Here is a 20,925-nt window from a genome sequence, read left to right as displayed (position 1 = left end):
CGGACAAGCAAGGAAGATCCACTCGGATTTTATTAGTTTTATTATCATAGATAACGTAGCTTTTCGTTTTGGTTATTGTAAACATTTCAGGGCAAGAGGGACGTATAGCGCTGTGTTATTGTTAACTTTCCCCTTCTTCTTCTCCTCTAATTTTCCCTCTTAATCAGTCTGCGTTTGTGTGTGTGTGTCTTTTCCAAAGCATCGTTAATTGATTTCCTTAAACTGCAGCATTTTGAGACTCTCTCTCTCTCTCTCTCTCTCTCTCTCTCTCTCTCTCTCTCTCTCTGTGGAAATACCGACGAAAATTGAAACAATAATATCTGGAGTATCAACATTCAGAAGACCTCGAGCTTTGGAAATTTAGTTAAGGGAGCTCTCTCTGTCTCTCTGTCTCTCTGTTTCTTTCTCCTTGTCCATATGTTCGTCAGTGTCCTCTCTCTCTTTCTCTCTGTGTCACATTGTGGGAACTTCCTCACATACAAGATTTTTCTCTCTCCATTTTGGTCATTGACTGTCACGATTCAGTTCTCTCTCTCTCTCTCTCTCTCTCTCTCTCTCTCTCTCTCTCTCTCTCTCTCTCCTAAACCAGAAGTCGTAAACAGCAACAGTGTGGAAGAGTTTAAAAGAAAGCTAGACAAAATCATTAGGAGGACACTGTGAATGCACAGTAAAAACCTGCTCCTTCAGATAAGTGAGCACTATAACAAGTCTTTCAGGCATCCTAATCCTCGTAACTCTCTCTCTCTCTCTCTCTCTCTCTCTCTCTCTCTCTCTCTCTCTCCAAAGAGTGTGAACTTTGTAGCTTTTCTCCATATTTTTTCGTGGTCCAGTAAAAGTATTATTCAGATCTACATTTTATTATTTAGGAACCATAATTACAATGATATTTTACTATCTATGATTGATGCAGATACCTATACCTTTATATATATATATATATATATATATATATATATATATATATATATATATATATATATATTGCTTAATTACCAGAACACCTGACACAGGGAAGGCAAACTGGCCTCTGAACAACGGTGTCCCCACAAAGTGGGAGTCTCCATCTGCAAGGCGACGTACCCGCATTCGAAATTACCCCCCTTGGGCTGCCCAGGGTACCAGAGGTTGCCAGGGGGCTTCTTCCCCTCCTCCCCAAGCCACTCACCTCGGTACAGTCCTAACCAGACGTCATCTGGCGGGAAAAATGAGAAGTTTTTGTGATTAGTGTTTCTCAAAAGGCTGTCCAATTTCTGCAGCGCGGAACTGTGATATTAGTCTAAGGACGACAGGTTCGAAAAACAATATTTGTTCGTTTTATATTTCAGTCAAAAGCGGTTTTTGAATTCTCTAACAGATTAAAAAATTGCCCTTGTATCGTTTACAACTTATGTAATACGTTTTTGCGCCGTATTCATACGGAGCAAACCCAAAGAAAGAAAGACACTTACTGTATTCACGCGACGAACCGAAAGCTCCTTCGAAGTGCGTCTTGATCTGACGAAGTTGTTCCTGCGTCGTCAGCCCCGACAGGAGACGCCCTTCGAGGGCAAGGCAGTTGTCCCTCGCCTCTGTCCAGATCAGATGGTCTGCCACTGGCATGATGCAGCCCAATCCTTCAACGGTCTTTGACGGAGGATCGCAGGAGGATGATGACCCTGTAGGAAGGTGATGAAAGTGAGATGTTAGGATTGTCTAGTCTCATTCGTGATGTGGATATAAGTCTAAGTTGATCTCCAGTGGAGCACAGTTTGAAATTAATATAGGATTAGTCTCTAATGTGATGTGGATATAGGCCTATAGGTTGATCTCCAGTGACCATCAGTTCGAAATGAATATAATACCAGTCTTTCTAATATGGTTTAGGATTGTTCTAAGTCTCACCGTGATGTGGATGTAGGCCAATCTCCAGTGACCATCAGTTCGAAATTAATATAGTACCAGTCTTTCTAATGTGGTTTAGGATTGTCTAAGTCTCATTCGTGATGTGGATATAGGCCTAAGTTGATCTCCAATGGAGCACAGTTTGAAATTGATATAGGATTAGTCTGTAGTGTGGTGTAGGATTGTCTAGTCTCATTCGTGATGTGGATATAGGCCTATAGGTTGATCTCCAATGGAGCACAGTTTGAAATTAGCTTAGTACCAGTCTTTCTAATGACACTTTCTCTCTCTCTCTCTCTCTCTCTCTCTCTCTCTCTCTCTCTCTCTCTCTTTCTCTCTCTACTCAATGTGAACTTCGATGACTACTGCTTCTTGAATGTGATAGTACCAATTCCTGACCACTTTTTTTTTTTTTCTTATCTTGCCTTTCCTGAAAATGAATATGTCTACATGAAGGAGACAACAACCCAAAACTTTGACCTACTTTCTCAACTCTCAAAGAGCAACCTCTATCCTCAAACTTAAAGAAGAAGCAAATGTCAACAAACGAGAGGTGGTCCTTGTCACTACTACCAATTTGGAATTCGTTCCTTACTTTTACTGGCTTCAGAATTAAATTACTAATATTTCCCCTGTGTTCCCATTCTCGTTTTATCATTCTGCTTTCTTCTGTTATACCTTTATCACCTTTTTCTTGAGTTAGCCTTAGACTAAACTCACCATAACCGGTCCTGATATCCACGTCAATTCCTTGCACGGCCTGACACAGAGACGGTAGGGCGGCAGCATGGCACGGGGTCTCCCAGAGTGATGGTATTTCCATCTGCAAGGCGACGTACCCGCACTTGTACTGGCCGCCTTTGGGCATCCCGGGGTACCAGAAGTGTGACGGTACCTGAGATGGAGCGCCCGGCTCGGCCCACTTGCTCTCGTATAGGCCTATCCAAACGTCGTCTGCGGGGGGAAAAGTTGGAGCGTTTTGGAGTCGTTCTTATGCTTCAAAAGAATAATAAAAGGCTTAGGTCTATTAGAGCAACAATAAATGATAATAATAAACCTTTAAAGGGAGAGAAGACACTCACGAAACTCCAAGGGGAAGTCCAGGACGCCGTCGAAGTTATACCTGAGCTGCCTTAGCTGAGACTCTGTCGTGATTCCTTGGAGGAGACGGGTATTGGTCCTTCGACAATTGTCTCTGGCCTCTGTCCAAGTGAGTCGTTCGTTCACGGGCGTGACGCATCCTAGGCCCGGTATTCTTCGGGACGGTATGGGGCAGGTGGGATCTACTGGAATTTTGGTGGTAAATTAAAGAGGTTATATTCTCTCTCTCTTTCTCTCTGAATTCAGGCAGTACTGCTAGACCTATTACGGAGCCAGGGAACTGAATCTCAGTGTAATAAGGACAGAAAATAATGAAACGTTAATTCAATCGTTTAGTAAATACGCTCTATTTACTTTCTGAATGTTACAGATATGTTAGAGGCCTACAATCATAAAAGTTTTTTGTTTGTTTTTTTTTTGCAAATGAAACAAACTTAAAAACGTGCGTGGTTTCTACGTACCATAGACTGTCAAATCAACAATTTTTCCGATTTATTTCGATGTTTTCCCGTCAATTATATCATTTCTCTAGCAGTGCAATACATCTACGATATAATATTACAATCCTGTATACTTTTACAGTGCAATATGTCAGTAATATCTCCTTTAAAGTTCTGAAAACATCGAATAAACACGCACACACCAAGCTTGCCAAGTTTCTTTCGTTATGACCTCAAGAAGAGGAAGAATTGGTTCGTGTGGCCTCTGTCTTCGAATTAAGTTAAGTTGCTTAAATTAAATTAAATCAGATCAACATACCTGGAAAGACGATGTCAGTGGGACAGCATACCCTCAAATCGTCATCTCTGCGAGATTAAATAAATGAAGGTTGATCAGTGCGCATGCGTAGTGTATTGTTGACAGACATTTGAAAATCGTCTACTTTGTGAATTTTTTTTTAAAGACTTATTAGAAACGAATCATTAATAATAAGACATTTAGATAAACAAAAAAATATATTTAAGAACGCATGACTTTCGATACGTTGTTTGTGAAGACATGAAAACGGTTAATTGTAAATTATAGAAGTGAATTATACCAAATTCGTAGCTAGATAGTAGTGAATTAAACCAGTTTCTTAACATGATAACAGTGAGGTTAATAAATTAAACCAAATTTGCAACTGATTAGTAGTGAAGTCAACCAGTTTTTTTAACTTAAAACAAGTGAATTAAACCAAATAGCAGTGAATTCAACCAATTGTTTAACTTAAAAATAGTTAATTAAACCAAATAGCAGTGAATTAAACCCATTCTTAACGTAATAGCGGTGAATTAAGCCAATTCATAACTTAATAGCAGTGAATTAAACCCATTCTTAACGTAATAACGGTGAATTAAACCAATTCGTAACTTAATAGCAGTGAATTAAACCAAACTTTTATCTTAATTGCAGTGTATTGAACCAAATACCAGCTAATTAAACCAAATTCTTATCTTAATAGCAGTGAATTAAACCAAATTCTTATCTTAATAGCAGTGAATTAAACCAATTCCTAACTTAATAGCAGTTAACTGAACCAAATAGCAACTAATCAAACCAAATTCTTATCTTAATAGCAGTGAATTAAACCAAATTCTTATCTTAATAGCAGTGAACTAAACCAAATTCTTATCATAATACAGTGAATTAAACCAAATTCTTATCATAACAGCAGTGAATTAAACCAAATTCTTATCTTAATAGATAGCAGTGAACTAAACCAAATTCTTATCATAATACAGTGAATTAAACCAAATTCGTATCATAACAGCAGTGAATTAAACCAAATTCTTGTCATAATAGAAGTGAATTGAACCAATTCCTAACTTAATAGCAGTGAATTAAATAAATTACTAACTTAATAGCAGTTAACTGAACCAAAATAGCAGCCAATCAAACCAAATTCTTATCTTAATAGCTGTGAATTAAACCAAATATCAGAGAATTTAACCAAATAGCTGTGAATTAGACAAAAAAAGCAGTGAATTAAACCAAATTCTTATCTTAATGCCAGTGAATTAAACCAAATCGTAGATAATTTAACCAAATAGCAGTGAATTAAACCAAAAAGCAGCTAATCAAATCAAATTCTCATCTTCACAGCAGTGAATTAAACCAAGTATCAGAGAATTTACCCAAATAGCAGTGAATAGACCAAAAAAGAAGTTAATTAAACCTAATTCTTATCTTAATAGCAGTGAACTAAACCAAATTCCTATCTTAATAACTATGAATTAAACCAAACATCAGTGAATTAAACCAAATTCTTATCTTACCCGTCCTCGCCACAGCTTCCGTACCACTCGACGAAGTCTGTAATGGGCAGTGTCTTCTTATCCAGCTCCAAATGCTGGCATTCCGGTATCAGCTGGCAGTTTCCGCTGGGCACCCTATCAGTCGAACAAGTTCCTGTTACACAGGAATAGAGAGAAATTACAGTGTTACACTGAAATACAGTTACGTTTTACAGGTCTAAAAAGTTAAAAATGTCCTAAAATAGAATTACACAGATTTACACTGAATTACAGTCATGTATTACAGGTCTATAGTGTTAATTACACAGATTTACACTGAATTGCAGTTACGTATTGCAGGTCTACAGAGTTAAAAATGTACTGAAATAGAATTACACAGATTTACACTGAATTACAGTTATGTATTACAGGTCTACAGAGTTAAATGCGATTAGATAGAATTCCAGTTATACATATTACAGGTCTATACAGAGTCAAATGTGAATTATAGAATATTGATGGGGGCAGTGACTATTGTCTTGTTTAATTCTCTGAAGTCGTCCACAGTTTATTAAGGGGGGAAAAACTTTATTACCAAGGGAATATATATATATATATATATATATATATATATATATATATATATATATATATATATATATATATATATATCTGTGTGTGTGTGAAATACACAGTTTCTTTCATATATATAAAGAAATACACAAAATGTAAACAAATACCTGTAGCTTCACCATACCCCTGTCCTACAGAGAGTCCCATAAGTAATATAGCCACAAGAATCTTCATATCTTGATCTAAAAAAAAATAGATTAGCAAAAGATAAGGATCACTTGGTTTTGAAAACAACTGGGAAAAGTTGATACCTTTAAGAGAATGGAATAAAGCTGAAAGATTTTGTTTAAAAAAAAAGATAAAACTTTTATTTTTATAGGTCTAGCATGGCGTGAAATTGTGTAAATGCAAAATAAATGTAGTACGAACTGTGGTTTAGATGAATTGTAGGCCTATCAAGCGAAGATGAAAATTGGAAAACTGTTTATTACGATGAAGAATTATAAAATAGGTAGACGTTAATGAAAACGTTTAGAGTGGAAATACAGAAATAGGGAGCTACAATAGGTACAGAATGGCATGAATACGAAATGTCGTGTTGCGGATGAGTTGTAGGCCTAGAAGACGGAAATTAAAATCCGAAAAATAGATATGGTCATGAATAGTTATAACAGGGTTATAAAGTAACGGATATATACATAATTTAGAGTAAAAAATCAAAAATAAAACAGAGTTCACGTAGCTACAGGATGGAATAAAAACGAAATGTAGTACAGAGGAATCGTAGGCCTATGAACCAAGGATAATAGTACGAAAAATGAGTATTATAAAGAGTTATAAAAGGTTTATAAAACAGCTAATATATACTCAAATTAGAATAAAATGAAGAACAGAAGGAAGGGCCAAGTCTTGTTGCAAGTTTTCTAAAAAGGAAACTTTGTACAATGACTCAGCCATTGGTGGCTGGAGAGAGAGAGAGAGAGAGAGAGAGAGAGAGAGAGAGGGAGGGAGAGGTAGAGAGAGGGAGGGAGAGGGAGGAGGTGTCACAATGACATCACAGGGGAGTGTATTCAAACTAACACTTTTCCTACTTATAATTCGATTCGTCATGACAAGATCCGTTTTGTAATTGGAGAAGTGAATATCATTCTTTTGTTTAAGCGCAGACAAATGAATTAAAAGTATGGAAAGTGATTAGCTAATTAACATATTAAATTTATGGTACTAGAAGTGTGACTTCTCTCTCTCTCTCTCTCTCTCTCTCTCTCTCTCTCTCTCTCTCTCTCTCTCTCTTTCGTAGGTCTAATTATATTTCAATCTCTCTCTCCGAAGCTAAATAAAACTCTCTCTCTCTTCTCTCTCTCTCTCTCTCTCCGAAGCTAAATAAAATTCCTCTCTCTCTCTCGGTCTCTCTCTATCTTCTTCTCTCATCTCTTCTCTCTCTCTCAGGTCTAATTATATCTTAATCTCTCTCTCCGAAGCTAATAAAATTCTCTCTCTCTCTCTCTCGTCTCTCTCTCTCTCTCTCTCTCTCTCTCTCTCTCTCTCTCCGAAGCTAAATAAAGGACAACATGGTTTCGTACCCGGAAAAAGTACACAAACCCAACTGTTAGTCCACCGTGAGAACATATTCAAAAATATGAAAAGCGGAAATGAAACAGATGTGGTTTATTTAGACGTTGCAAAAGCTTTTGATAAAGTAGACCATAATATAATTAGCGAAGAAATTAGAAAACACAATATCGTGGATAAAGTAGGAAGATGGTTAAAAGAATTTTTACACAACAGAAAACAGATAGTTATTGCAAACGACGAGAAATCGGATGAAGCCAAGGTAATATCCGGTGTGCCGCAAGGTACGGTGTTAGCTGCAATACTGTTTGTTATTATGATTGAAGACATAGACAATAATGTGAAGGATTCGGTAGTGAGTAGTTTCGCAGATGACACAAGAATAAGTAGAGAAATTAACTTGTGGATGGAAGATAGGGAACGCTCTACAAAGAGACCTTAACAAAGTATAATGATTGGGCAGAGGTAAATAGGATGGTATGTAACTCTGATAAATTTGAATCATAAATTATGGAGACAGAGAAAGAAAGCTATATGCATATAGGGCACCGGACCCTAATGATGAGACAATCACAAATAAGGAAGCAGTTAAAGACCTTGGTGTGATGATGAATAGGAACATGTTATGCAATGATCAAATAGCAACTCTGTTGGCAAATGTAAGCAAAAATGTGGGAATGTTGTTACGGCACTTCAAAACAAGAAAAGCTGAACACATGATTATGCTTTATAAAACATATGTTTCGTAGTCTACCCTTGAATATTGCAATATGATATATTACCCACACTATCAAAAGGATATTGCACAAATAGAGAGTGTACAAAGGTCCTTTACAGCTAGAATAGAAGAAGTTAAAGACCTTGACTACTGGGAAAGACACAATTCTTAAAATTATATAGTCTAGAAAAGGAGAAGAGAACGCTACATGATAATTCAGGCATGGAAACAGATAGAAGGAATAGCAGAAAATATCATGGAACTAAAAATATCAGAAAGAGCAAGCAGAGGTAGATTAATAGTGCCCAAAACTATACCAGGAAAAATAAGGAAAGCACACAGGACATTAATCCACTACGCACCAGCATCGATAATGCAGCGTCTATTCAATGCGTTGCCAGCTCATCTGAGGAATATATCAGGAGTGAGCGTAGATGTGTTTAAGAATAAGCTCGACAAATATCTAAACTGCATCCCAGACCATCCAAGATTGGAAGATGCAAAATATACCGGAAGATGTACTAGCAACTCTCTGGTAGACATTAGAGGTGCCTCACACTGAGGGACCTGGGGCAACCCGAACAAGATGTAAGGTCTGTAAGGTCTGTAAGGTCTCTCTCTCTCTCTCTCTCTCGTAGTAGTAGTAGTCATCTTGCTTGGTGAGACGTTCCTGCGCGAAGTCAGGTTAATCAACAGATATCACAAGTTTAACATACGTCTAGAATTTGAGAAATATCTAGAAGTGTTCGTGAACTATCGGTGATAAGATTAGTGTGAAAATAGTAGGATAAAGCGTCTTCTAAGTTAGTTTATCAGTGAAATACTGTAAATCAGAACAAGATGGCAGTAAGTTCCAACTGCGGAAAACAAAAAAATGGCGAGATTTAGCTTGCTTGGCAGATTCGCAATACGATGAGGTAGCAAGAAGGGAACTGGCATTTCTGATCTATGAGATCAGCAACAGATTCTACTCAAGAGATAATAACTGTTTTTATTATGCAAGAGGATATTGCAGATATGGAGAAAATTGCAGATTCAGACACAAAATGAATAATTATGATGAAGGAAGATCAAATATTATGGAAAAGTTGGATTTTTTAATGTCAGAATTTCTGGAAATGAAAAAAAGAACAACATACCAGAACAGAAAGAGACATGGGGAAAATCCTTATTACTACCAATATTAAATGAAGGAGAAAACACGCAAACCATCATAGTGATGAATGCGCAGGGTTTAGTTACGAGTAACTCAAAAAGAAAAATAGAGTACTTAGAAGAACTAACCCAAAATTGAAAAAGAAAATAGATATAATGAATATAAGTGAGAACCCTTGGTATTCCCAAGAGACCTGGCAAATGATGATCAAATAAAAGGGTTCCAAACTTATAGATCAGATAGAAAAATAGGAATCAAGGGGGAACCGCAATATATGGGAAAGACAAAAAACAAGGAAAATATATGAGAAATATAGTAACTCAGAATGTGAACTAATAGCGGTAGAATTTGAATCTGAAAAATTAATGAACATAGTAATATATAGACCTCTAATACTACAAAGAGTTTTGACTTAATAATTGAAAAATTGGATGATATATGTAGAAATCACAACCGGAACTTGGTACTATTCTCCTATCTGGTTGAACTTCAACTTTCCTTTTCGTAGAATGTAAGGAAAAACGAAATAAGGGAATTGATTGGGCTGTACTTATACATATAAAAAAGAGAGTAATAGTAGTGCAGAAGATAAGAGGCAATTCGAAAAGCTATTAGATATGCTACTAGAATACAACATTCAACAAATAAATCACCTGCCAACAAGAAAGGAAAATACTTTAGACCTAGTATTTGTGAACGAGATGAATTATGTTAAAGAAATAATAGTTTATAATGCGAGTATTTCAGACCATAATGTCATAGAATTAACAGTTCATTCCAAAGCAAGTGAAAACAGAGATAAGCAAGAAATGAAAAAGTGGGAAGGATATGGAAAATACAGCTTCTACAGTAAAAATATAAAATGGTCAGAAATAAATGAAGAATTAAACAAAGATTGGGATAACATTTTCGTAAGCGATGACATAAGGGTAAATACGGAGATATATAAAATATTAGAGAAAATAGTGGATAAATATATACCGAAGAAGAAAAGTAAACATCATTCATGCATACCAAGAGACAGAAGGATCTTGTTCCAGAAAATCAGAAAGTGGAAAAAAGGTCTTGCAAAAGAAAAAAATGCATGGAAAGTTATAGAACTAAAAAGTAAGATAGAAAATGCAGAACAAAAGATTATACAATCAAAAGAAAATGAAAAACGGGAATTGGAAGAAAAAACCCTATTAAATATCAAGCAAAACCCCAAACTATTATACTCATATGCGAAGAAGATGAATAAAGAAGAATAGAAATAGGCCCTCTGAGAATTGAAGGAGATTAACGAATGAAAAAAAGGAAATTTGCAACATACTGGCAGAACGATATAAGAGAGAATTCACCCCTAGAATAGATAATGAAGATAATGATATAGAAGTAAGAGACAAAAATAGTGAATATTTAGCTGACATAGAAATTAATGAAGCTGATATTGTGCAGGCAATTAATGAAATTAAAAATGGAGCTGCTGCAGGGCCTGATGGAATCCCTGCTATTTTGTTAAAGAAAGTAGTTCATTCTATCGCAAAGCCACTTGCAATATTATTAAGACAAAGTGTAGATACAGGCAAGATTTATGATGAGCACAAATTAGCATATATCACCCCTACTTTCAAAAGTGGATCAAGACTTGAGGCAAGTAATTATAGGCCTGTGAGTCTAACATCACATATTATGAAAGTGTATGAAAGGGTAATGAAGAAAAATATTATGAAACATTTAATAAAAAATAATTTGTTTAATATAGGACAACACGGTTTCGTACCCGGAAAAAGTACACAAACCCAACTGTTAGTCCACCGTGAGAACATATTCAAAAATATGAAAAGCAGAAATGAAACAGATGTGGTTTATCTAGACTTTGCAAAAGCTTTTGACAAAGTAGACCATAATATATTAGCAAAGAAAATTAGAAAACACAATATCGTAGATAAAGTAGGAAGATGGTTAAAAGAATTTTTACACAACAGAAAACAGATAGTTATTGCAAACGATGAGAAATCGGATGAAGCCAAGGTAATATCCGGTGTGCCACAAAGTACGGTGTTAGCTGCAGTACTGTTTGTTATTATGATTGAAGACATAGACAGTAATGTTAAGGATTCGGTAGTGATAGTTTCGCTGATGACACAAGAATAAGTAGAGAAATTACTTGTGATGAAGATAGGAACGCTCTACAAAGAGACCTTAACAAAGTATATGATTGGGCAGAGGAAAATAGGATGGTATTTAACTCTGATAAATTTGAATCAATAAATTATGGAGACAGAGAAAGAAAGCTATATGCATATAGGGGACCTAATAATGAGACAATCACAAATAAGGAAGCAGTTAAAGACCTTGGTGTGATGATGAATAGGAACATGTTATGCAATGATCAAATAGCAATTCTTTTGGCAAAATGTAAAGCAAAAATGGGAATGTTGTTACGGCACTTCAAACAAGAAAAAGCTGAAACCATGATTATGCTTTATAAAACATATGTTCGTAGTCCACTTGAATATTGCAATATGATATGGTACCCACACTATCAAAAGGATATTGCACAAATAGAGAGTGTACAAAGGTCCTTTACAGCTAGAATAGAAGAAGTTAAGGACCTTGACTACTGGGAAAGACTACAATCCTTAAAATTATATAGTCTAAAGGAGGAGAAGAGAACGCTACATGATAAGTTCAGGCATTGGAAACAGATAGAAGGAATAACAGAAAATATCATGGAACTAAAAATATCAGAAAGAGCAAGCAGAGGTAGATTAATAGTGCCCAAAACAATACCAGGAAAAATAAGGAAAGCACACAGGACATTAATCCACTACGCACCAGCATCGATAATGCAGCGTCTATTCAGTGCGTTGCCAGCTCATCTGAGGAATATATCAGGAGTGAGCGTAGATGTGTTTAAGAATAAGCTCGACAAATATCTAAACTGCATCCCAGACCATCCAAGATTGGAAGATGCAAAATATACCGGAAGATGTACTAGCAACTCTCTGGTAGACATTAGAGGTGCCTCACACTGAGGGACCTGGGGCAACCCGAACGAACTGTAAGGTCTGTAAGGTCTGTAAGGTCTCTCTCCGAAGCTAAATAAAATTCTCTCTCTCTCTCTCTCTCTTGTAGGTCTAATTATGTTCTCAATCTCTCTCGTAAGCTAAATAAAACTCTCTCTCTCTCTCTCTCTCTCTCTCTCTCTCTCTCTCTCTCTCTCTCTCAGGTATAATTAAATGCTTAATCTCTCTCCAAAGCTAAATGAAACTCTCTCTCTCTCTCTCTCGTTGTTATATAATGATGGAGTACCTGCTTTGTTAAGATATGTTTTCCCATGGCGAGCAGGCGCCAAGTAAGCGTGCCGGTTGGAGACGGCAACTGGCGTCAGTATGAAATAAGGACCTAATAAACCACACGCCTCTACCACCGTGTATCTCTTGTCCCACCTTGACATCCATTATGGCGCAGTGATTCTTAAGGACCAACGTGACCCTCACCATGCCCTTCCAGCGTTGCTCAGCGCAGTCCACCCTAAGGGCCGCACGCCCTGTCGTGCCCTGTGGGCTCGTTCCTGCCCTGCAAGAAGCCAGGCAGGCCATGGCGGCACAGTAACAAATGATCAACTCCCTCCGTGACCGGATTACGACACACGCTACCCCTGCGCCTCGTGTCCCTTCGTCTGCAGCCCTGGAGAAGTGTGAAATTGAGCTGAAGCCCGCCGCGTTCAGATCCTGGAGAAGGCCGATGGAATGTCGGATCGAATTGTGCAGACTACCGCCGCACAAGGCCGTCCACCACATCAGGCTATACTGCACGCCCCCTCTGCAACGAGCGCTGGACGCCAGATTCACCTCTCAGGAATGGAGTAACCTCACCGCTACGGAAGCCATGGATTTCATTCGCGATATTGTGTTACGCTCTACAAACCGTGCTGTGTTATGGTCAGAGTTTTTTAATGCAATACAAGGCCCAGGCGAAAGCATTAGTGATTACTTTTTAAAGTGTTCCCAAAAGGCCACCGATTGCAATTTCCAGTGCCCTCAGTGTCAGTGTAACCTAGCCGAATATATGTTATTACCTAAGTTAACGGTGAGCCTAAGTGATAGGTCTAGGTGCTGTGCTTACGAGGCGGCCCGTGTTGACGCCGCTTTGCGCCAATGCAATTGGTGGGAAACTGCTCTCGCGGCTGGCAGCAAGATACCCGAGGCAGAGCATCCGAATGCAACCGTCGCTGGTACAGGTAGGGGCCACCCACCCCCTCCCTGTGGGAACTGTGGCGGCCGCCACGCCCCCGGCAGAGCCTCATGCCCCGCCAAGTCTGCCATATGCAACGGATGCCGCAAGCAGGGCCACTATCAAAAATGCTGCAGGAAATCCCATGCAAAAACGGCAGAATCCCCGACAGATGTGTCTAGTGCTGTGTCTGGTGCTGTGCTTGTTGTGGGCGCCAACCTCACCCGCCACCCAGTAGTGGAGGTAACAGTCATCCACACCGCCACAGGAGTACAAGCGCCTGTCGTCGCCGTGGCGGACACCGGGGCACAGGTATGTGTGGCGGGCCCCTCCCTACTGTCGCGCCTCCAAGTCCGCCCAGCAGCCCTTACACCCCGTGCCGGCTTGCGGGATGTAGCAAACCTCCCCCTGAAGTGCCTTGGATCCGCCGTGTGCCACGTCACCTTGCAAGGCCGCACCACGGAGCAGGACGTGTACTTCATGCAGTCAGCAAAGCACCTCTTCCTGTCGCTGGACGCCTGCAGGGACTTGAAGCTGGTACCCAAGGAGTTCCCCCACCCCTCCCCCGCGGTGGCACACGTGAGCTTGTTCGATGGCGTGGCCCGACGGGCCGCCCAGGTACCACCTCGACCCGCCGAGGTGCCCCTGCCGCCCCAGGAGGAGCATGCGGCCAGACTGGAAGCCTGTCTCCTGCAACATTTCGCCACGACAACGTTTAACACAGCCAGAGAGCCACTGCCTGTGATGCAGGGGGAACCGCACCACATCCACCTGCTCCCAGGTGCCACGCCCTACGCATGCCACACCCCAGCATCGGTGCCAAAACACTGGGAAGAGGAAGTGAAGGCCCAGCTCGAAGAGGACATCGCCCGTGGCGTCATAGAACCAGTACCTGCTGGGCAGCCAACCGAGTGGTGTGCCCGTACGGTGGTCATCGCCAAGAAGTCAGGACAGCCACGCCGTACAGTCGACTACCAGCGCCTCAACGCATCCTGCCTGCGGGAGACACACCATACCCCAGCCCCGTTCGACATGGTGTCCGGGGTACCCAAGCACACATTCAAGACCGTGGCGGACACATACTGGGGATACCACCAGGTGGAGCTAGACGAGGAAAGTCGAGACCTGACCACATTCATCACCCCCTGGGGGAGATTTCGTTACCGACGTACCCCCATGGGACACTGCTCCGCCAGCGATGCATATACTCGACGATTCGACGACGCCATCCAGGACATCCAGAGGAAATACAAGTGTGTGGACGACACCCTGCTCTACGACGACAGCATCGAAGGGGCTTTCTGGCATGCCTACAACTTCCTCGAAACCTGCGCAGCTAAGGGCGTCAACCTACACGCGGGGCACCAAGGCCTGGACTCCATGCAATGACGAGCGCGCCAGACGGTATACTGGCCTGGACTCGAGGGGGACCTGCAGTATCGCCGCTCCTTGTGCGAAGAATGCGACGTTTACACACCATCCCAGGCCGCGGAGGAATTCATCATCATGCCGGCCCCCGAGTACCCCTTCCAGATGACGGTAGCAGATATGTTCCAGCACGACGGACACGTGTACATGGCCTACGCAGATAGGCTCACAGGTTGGCTGGAGCTGGCCCACTTCCCCCACGGTACCTCCTCCTCTCACAACAAGACCCAGCTACGTCACTACTTCGCCAGGTGGGGAGCCCCGGAGCAAATCTCCACGGACGGGTGCACTAACCTGGCAAGAGAGGAAATGGGGGAATTTTTCAAGTTGTGGGGCGTGTCCGTGCGACTATCATCTGCCCAGTACCCGCAGTCCAACGGCAGGGCAGAGGCTGCGGTCAAGGTTGGGAAGCGGATAATAATGGCCAACACGGGCAGCGGCGGCAACCTCGACACGGACAAGTCCTCTTTGGCTATGCTGCAGTACCTCAACACACCCCTCCGCGGAATGAATAAGTCACCCGCCCAGATGGCAGCAGGCAGGCAGCTCCGAGACGGCGTACCTACGGCCCGCTGGCTCCTCACGGTAGACAAATACTGGGGGGCAACCCTCCGGCATAGAGAACGTCAGATGGCTGACAACGGTGCTGCCCTCACCGAGAACGGACCCTCCAGAACACTTCCCGTCATCAACCCGGGATCCCAAGTACGAGTGCAAAATCAAGCCACCAAGCTGTGGGACCGTACTGGTATCGTGGCGGAAACGCTCCCATACTGACAATACCTAGTCAGACTGAACTGCAGCGGGCGCCTCCCCATCCGTAACAGGAAGCACCTGCGACTCACATCATCGGGGCCCCAGCCAGGGCGAGCCACACCTGCCACGCATCCAGCCCCTCCCACGCCCAAGCAGCCACCGGTCAGCCACCCTACGCCCAGCCCGAAAGCAGTGCGGGAGTCACGCCCATCACGTCACGCCAGGAGGCCAGCTTGGATGAATGACTACATATGACGTCTTTGACTGTCATACACCCTTCTTAATGTGTAATCATGTACATTACAGCAGCATCTGTTTATTTTGTTTTATTGGATTTGTCCCATTACTCTGTCGCATGCATCCAATTTAATCCATGTATATCCATGTATTGTTCTTTTTATTTCCTATCCATGTATACCCATGTATTAATCTCGGGGGGGATGGATGATGGAGTACCTGCACTGTTAAGATATGTTTTCCCATGGCGAGCAGGCGCCAAGTAAGCGTGCCGGTTGGAGACGGCAAGTCGGCAACTGGCGTCGGTATGTAATTGAGGACCTAATAAACCACATGCCTCTACCACCGTGTATCTCTTGTCCCACCTTGACATCCAATATATAATTAGAGGCTTAATAAATATTATTGCTTCTAGATTAAAAAAGAAAGAGCTTGGGCCAAGATATTTAGTAGATGTTTTTTAAGTATTTTTATGATTTTTTTAGTTTTTTGATTAATACTATCTTAACAGAACTCCAAGTCACGTCACTCTTTCAAACAATGGTAAGGTTATAAAATAACACTTATTGCGCATTTATTCGATTTGATCTAAGCACTAAATAAATATATATATTTTTCAATCCATAAAGAAAGTTTGTTTTGTTTAAAGAAAAAACAACTCAATACAACACAAATAGCACCGTTATTTTAAATTAAATTTCATCTCCTGAGCATCATTTTTCTTGTTCGCCAACAGACGGTGAAATATTCCGGTTAAGTTTGTCTTAAAAACAAACTATAAAAACACACAAACATACACATACAAAACCAGTTTTAGAGCACACCAGTTTTCATGCCGCAAGTCTCCTCGGCAGGAAATGTGCCGGTAAAGAAAAAACTTTAAGATAATTTAGTTGAAAAACAAACGCACTTTACATGGCGCAAGCACAAAAAGTCTCGTCGTCAACAGGAAATGGCACAAGATGTAACCCGAAAGTTATATATATAAAATCTCCACAGAAAACGACTCTTCAGTGGACGTCTGTCGTTTTACATTAACTTGCACCTCATTTGATAAGAATTTATGGGATTTATTGCTTCTAAAGCGCAAAAAAAATTTATTAATTGCTCATTTTACTTCTCGGAGTCGAGAGGCTGAATCGAACGCGCCTGTCCCTTGCGTCTGTTGACTAAGAAAAAGTGAGCTGAATTATTTATTGAATAAACTTTCGGTTCATTTAATAGAACTGATAATTTATATACATTATTATTTCGAAGTGGAAAATATTAATAAATGCTCACTTCACCCGTCAGAGATAAGAGGTCAAACGTAAACACTTTACGACAAATCGAACGCACTTCTGCCCTGCCCCTCTGGACTAAGAAGTGAGCTGAACTTTTTATTAACTGTCGGTTAATTTAACCCTCAATAGAGCTGATTAGTTATTGAATTATATAATTTCGAAGGCTGAAAAATTTAATAAATGCTCACTTTACCTCTCGGAGTTGAGAGGTCAAACACAAACACTTTATGACAAATCGAATGCAACTTTGCCCTGCCCCTTTAGACTAAAAAGTGAGCTGAGATATTCATTAATTTTCGCTTGATTTAATGAACTGATTAGTTATAAAAAATATTGTTTTAAAGCTTAAAATAATAATAATAATAAATAGTTCACTTTACCTCTCAGAGTTATGAGGCCAAAACGAGCACTTGACGACGAATGGAACGCGACTTGTCCAAGCACCCGCGCCTCTAGACTAAGAAGTGAGCCGAGCCTCTAATAACTGCACGAAGGACCACGAACTGAACTGACTAGTTTCCTGAAGACGAAAACGAGTGAAAACTGGTTACAGATCCCTGGATCCCTGATGGAGAATTCCTCCTCCAAGGTGGACGAAGATTGGCGGAAAAATAAACGCAGAGAAAAATTAAAAGTTAACGGAAAGATTTTACTGACAACAAAGTTTCCCTATACCCACGAATTTGAAAGCAATATGTCGCCTCATTCAGCAGTTTCTTAAGAGGGTTTCAGTGATGAAATCAGCACTAGAAGTTCTTTATTTATGCTATAATTACACACCAGAAGATGAAGTTCTCAGAAAAAAATAATTTAACGATAGAAACACAACAAAAACTGGACGTTGTGAACCCAGGTGAACTTCTGTTCTGCCGTGCTTTGAAGAGCAAGCTCTCTCTCTCTCTCTCTCTCTCTCTCTCTCTCTCTCTCTCTCTCTCTCTCTCTCTCTCTCTCTCTCTCTCTCACACACACACACACACAGAAAAGAGAATGATGTTCTTGAGTATAAAACCTTCTCTGTAAAGGTTTTTAGCTTTGCAAACTCTAGGCTGATGGTTTGAAATAATTAATACGTCGGTTAATTATGGAGAGAGAGAGAGAGAGAGAGAGAGAGAGAGAGAGAGAGAGAGTGGGGGTCAAAATGCCAACGGTTACAAGGAAACCTCGTTGATTGCAAAATCTTCTTTGTTCACGTGATACAAAAAGTGACCATCTTCATTTAGTCATAGGTCTTATTTCCTTTCATCTCGTGAGCTATACATATTTACTATCCTACATGAGATTCCGTTTACAATTGTGGCTTACTTTACTTAATTCAAAACATCCTATTATTATTATTTTTTTTTTTTTCACAGTCCTCCAATTCGACTGGGTGGTATTTATAGTGTGGGGTTCCGGGTTGCATCTTGCCTCCTTAGGAGTCCATCACTTTTCTTACTATGTGTGCCGTTTCTAGGATGACACTCTTCTGCATGAGTCCTGGAGCTACTTCAGCCTCTAGTTTTTCTAGATTCCTTTTCAGGGATCTTGGGATCGTGCCTAGTGCTCCTATGATTATGGGTACGATTTCCACTGGCATATCCCATATCCTTCTTATTTCTATTTTCAGATCTTGATACTTATCCATTTTTTCCCTCTCTTTCTCTTCAACTCTGGTGTCCCATGGTATTGCGACATCAATGAGTGATACTTTCTTCTTGACTTTGTCAATCAACGTCACGTCTGGTCTGTTTGCACGTATCACCCTATCCATTCTGATACCATAGTCCCAGAGGATCTTTGCCTGATCGTTTTCTATCACTCCCTCAGGTTGGTGCTCGTACCACTTATTACTGCAAGGTAGCTGATGTTTCTTGCACAGGCTCCAGTGGAGGGCTTTTGCTACTGAATCATGCCTCTTTTTGTACTGGTTCTGTGCAAGTGCCGGGCATTCGCTTGCTATGTGGTTTATGGTTTCATTTTTCGTATTGCACTTCCTAAATCTGGGAGAGATGTTATTTCCGTCTATCGTTCTTTGAACATATCTGGTTCTTAGGGCCTGATCTTGTGCCGCTGTTATCATTCCTTCAGTTTCCTTCTTTAGCTCTCCCCTCTGTAACCATTGCCATGTGTCATCGCTGGCTAGTTCTTTAGTCTGTCTCATGTATTGTCCGTGCATTGGTTTGTTGTGCCAGTCCTCTGTTCTGTCTGTCTTTCTCCTGTCTCTGTATATTTGTGGGTCTTCGTCTACTTTTATTAGTCCTTCTTCCCATGCACTCTTTAGCCACTCGTCTTCGCTGGTTTTCAGATATTGCCCCAGTGCTCTGTTCTCGATGTTGACGCAGTCCTCTATACTTAGTAGTCCTCTCCCTCCTTCCTTTCGTGTTATGTATAGTCTGTCCGTATTTGCTCTTGGGTGTAGTAAGTGCTTTTTTTGTGTGTATTGTCATATGTTTCCTGGTTTTCTGATCTATGCTGCGGAGTTCTGCCTTCGTCCATGCCACTATTCCTGCTCTGTATCTGATTACTGGCACTGCCCATGTGTTTATGGCTTTTATCATATTTCCCGCGTTGAGTTTTGACTTGAGTATCGCCTTGAGTCTCTGCATATATTCTTTTCTGATCGTGTCCTTCATCTCTTTTTGTTTTATATCCCCTCCTTCCATTATTCCCAGGTATTTGTACCCTGTCTCATCTATGTGTTTGATGTTGCTCCCATCTGGTAGCTTTATCCCTTCAGTTCTCGTTACTTTGCCTTTTTGTATGTTGACTAAGACGCATTTTTCTATTCCAAACTCCATCCTGATGTCCCCAGATACAATCCTTACAGTCTGGATTAGGGTATCTATTTCCTTGATGCTCTTACCATACAGCTTGATGTCGTCCATGAACATCAGATGGTTGATTCTGTTGCCTCTTTTCTTGAGTTGGTACCCGGCATCCATCTTCTGTAGTACTTTTGTCATGGGAATCATGGCTACTACGAAGAGTAGTGGGGACAGTGAGTCGCCCTGGAAGATCCCTCTCCTGATATAACCTCTGCTAGTCTTATTCCAGAGCTTGTAAGTATGTATTCCAGTTGCCATTGTATTTTTGAGGAAGCCTGATGGTGTTTTCCTCTGCCCCATATATTTTCAGGCATTCTATTAGCCATGTGTGTGGTATCATGTCGAAGGCTTTCTTATAGTCTATCCATGCCATGCTTAGGTTGGTTTTCCTTCTCCTACTGTTCTTCATTACCATTTTGTCTATCAGGAGCTGGTCTTTTGCGCCCCTACACTTCCTTCTGCAGCCTTTCTGTTGGTGGGGGAGGTGTTGTCTCCTCTAGGTAGTTGTATAGCCTTTCACTGATGACCTGTTAGTAACTTCCACATTATTGGTAGACAGGTGATAGGCCTGTAGTTACTGGCTATATTTCCCTTACTCTTGTCTTTTTGTACTAAGGATGTTCTTCCTGTTGTCATCCATTTGGGTGCTTGGTGATTTGAGATACAATGCTGGAGTTGTTCTGCTATTATTATTATTATTATTATTATTTGAAGGTAGGAGACCCTCTCTCAAACATGTTTTGTTAAAGATGATGGCAGCATCAGTGGAATTGATTTTATATATGGTCTTTTCAATTCTTCTTATTATTCTCTTCTCATCATGGCTGATATTTGCTAATAGCTGGCCGATGTTCATATCTCGGTGAAAGAAATGTTTTTTAAAAATAATAATTTATTGATATGATAACAAAAGTGGTTAACAAATCTTAGTCTAAGGGTGTAACGGAATTCCAACGTTTCCAACCGTATCATCGGTTCA

At 40.6% G+C, this 20,925-nt stretch overlaps 1 protein-coding gene across 2 annotated transcripts; it reads right to left on the bottom strand.

Moving 5' to 3' along the window:
- Positions 1-838: 838 nt before the first annotated feature.
- LOC135197244 (uncharacterized) lies at positions 839-17,668 on the bottom strand. 2 transcript variants are annotated; one of them, XM_064224335.1, is made up of 8 exons: positions 17,523-17,668; positions 5,939-6,013; positions 5,241-5,373; positions 3,742-3,788; positions 2,964-3,164; positions 2,602-2,835; positions 1,449-1,655; positions 839-1,192 (listed from the first exon to the last, which is right to left on the bottom strand). In XM_064224335.1, the coding sequence occupies exons 2-8, from the start codon at positions 6,003-6,005 to the stop codon at positions 990-992; spliced, it is 1,092 nt and encodes a 363-aa protein (XP_064080405.1). In that variant the 5' UTR covers positions 6,006-6,013; positions 17,523-17,668; the 3' UTR covers positions 839-989. The 2 variants fall into 2 exon arrangements, with proteins under 2 accessions (XP_064080405.1, XP_064080404.1); XM_064224334.1 differs by having other exon boundaries at positions 2,964-3,167; positions 17,523-17,667.
- Between the last annotated feature and the right edge of the window lie 3,257 nt (positions 17,669-20,925).

Source organism: Macrobrachium nipponense, chromosome 18, assembly GCF_015104395.2.
Source record: "Macrobrachium nipponense isolate FS-2020 chromosome 18, ASM1510439v2, whole genome shotgun sequence".
Classification (NCBI taxonomy): Eukaryota; Metazoa; Arthropoda; class Malacostraca; order Decapoda; family Palaemonidae; genus Macrobrachium; species Macrobrachium nipponense.
The sequence above is the reverse complement of the archived record's forward strand: the minus strand, read 5'-3'. Positions and strand labels throughout refer to the sequence as shown.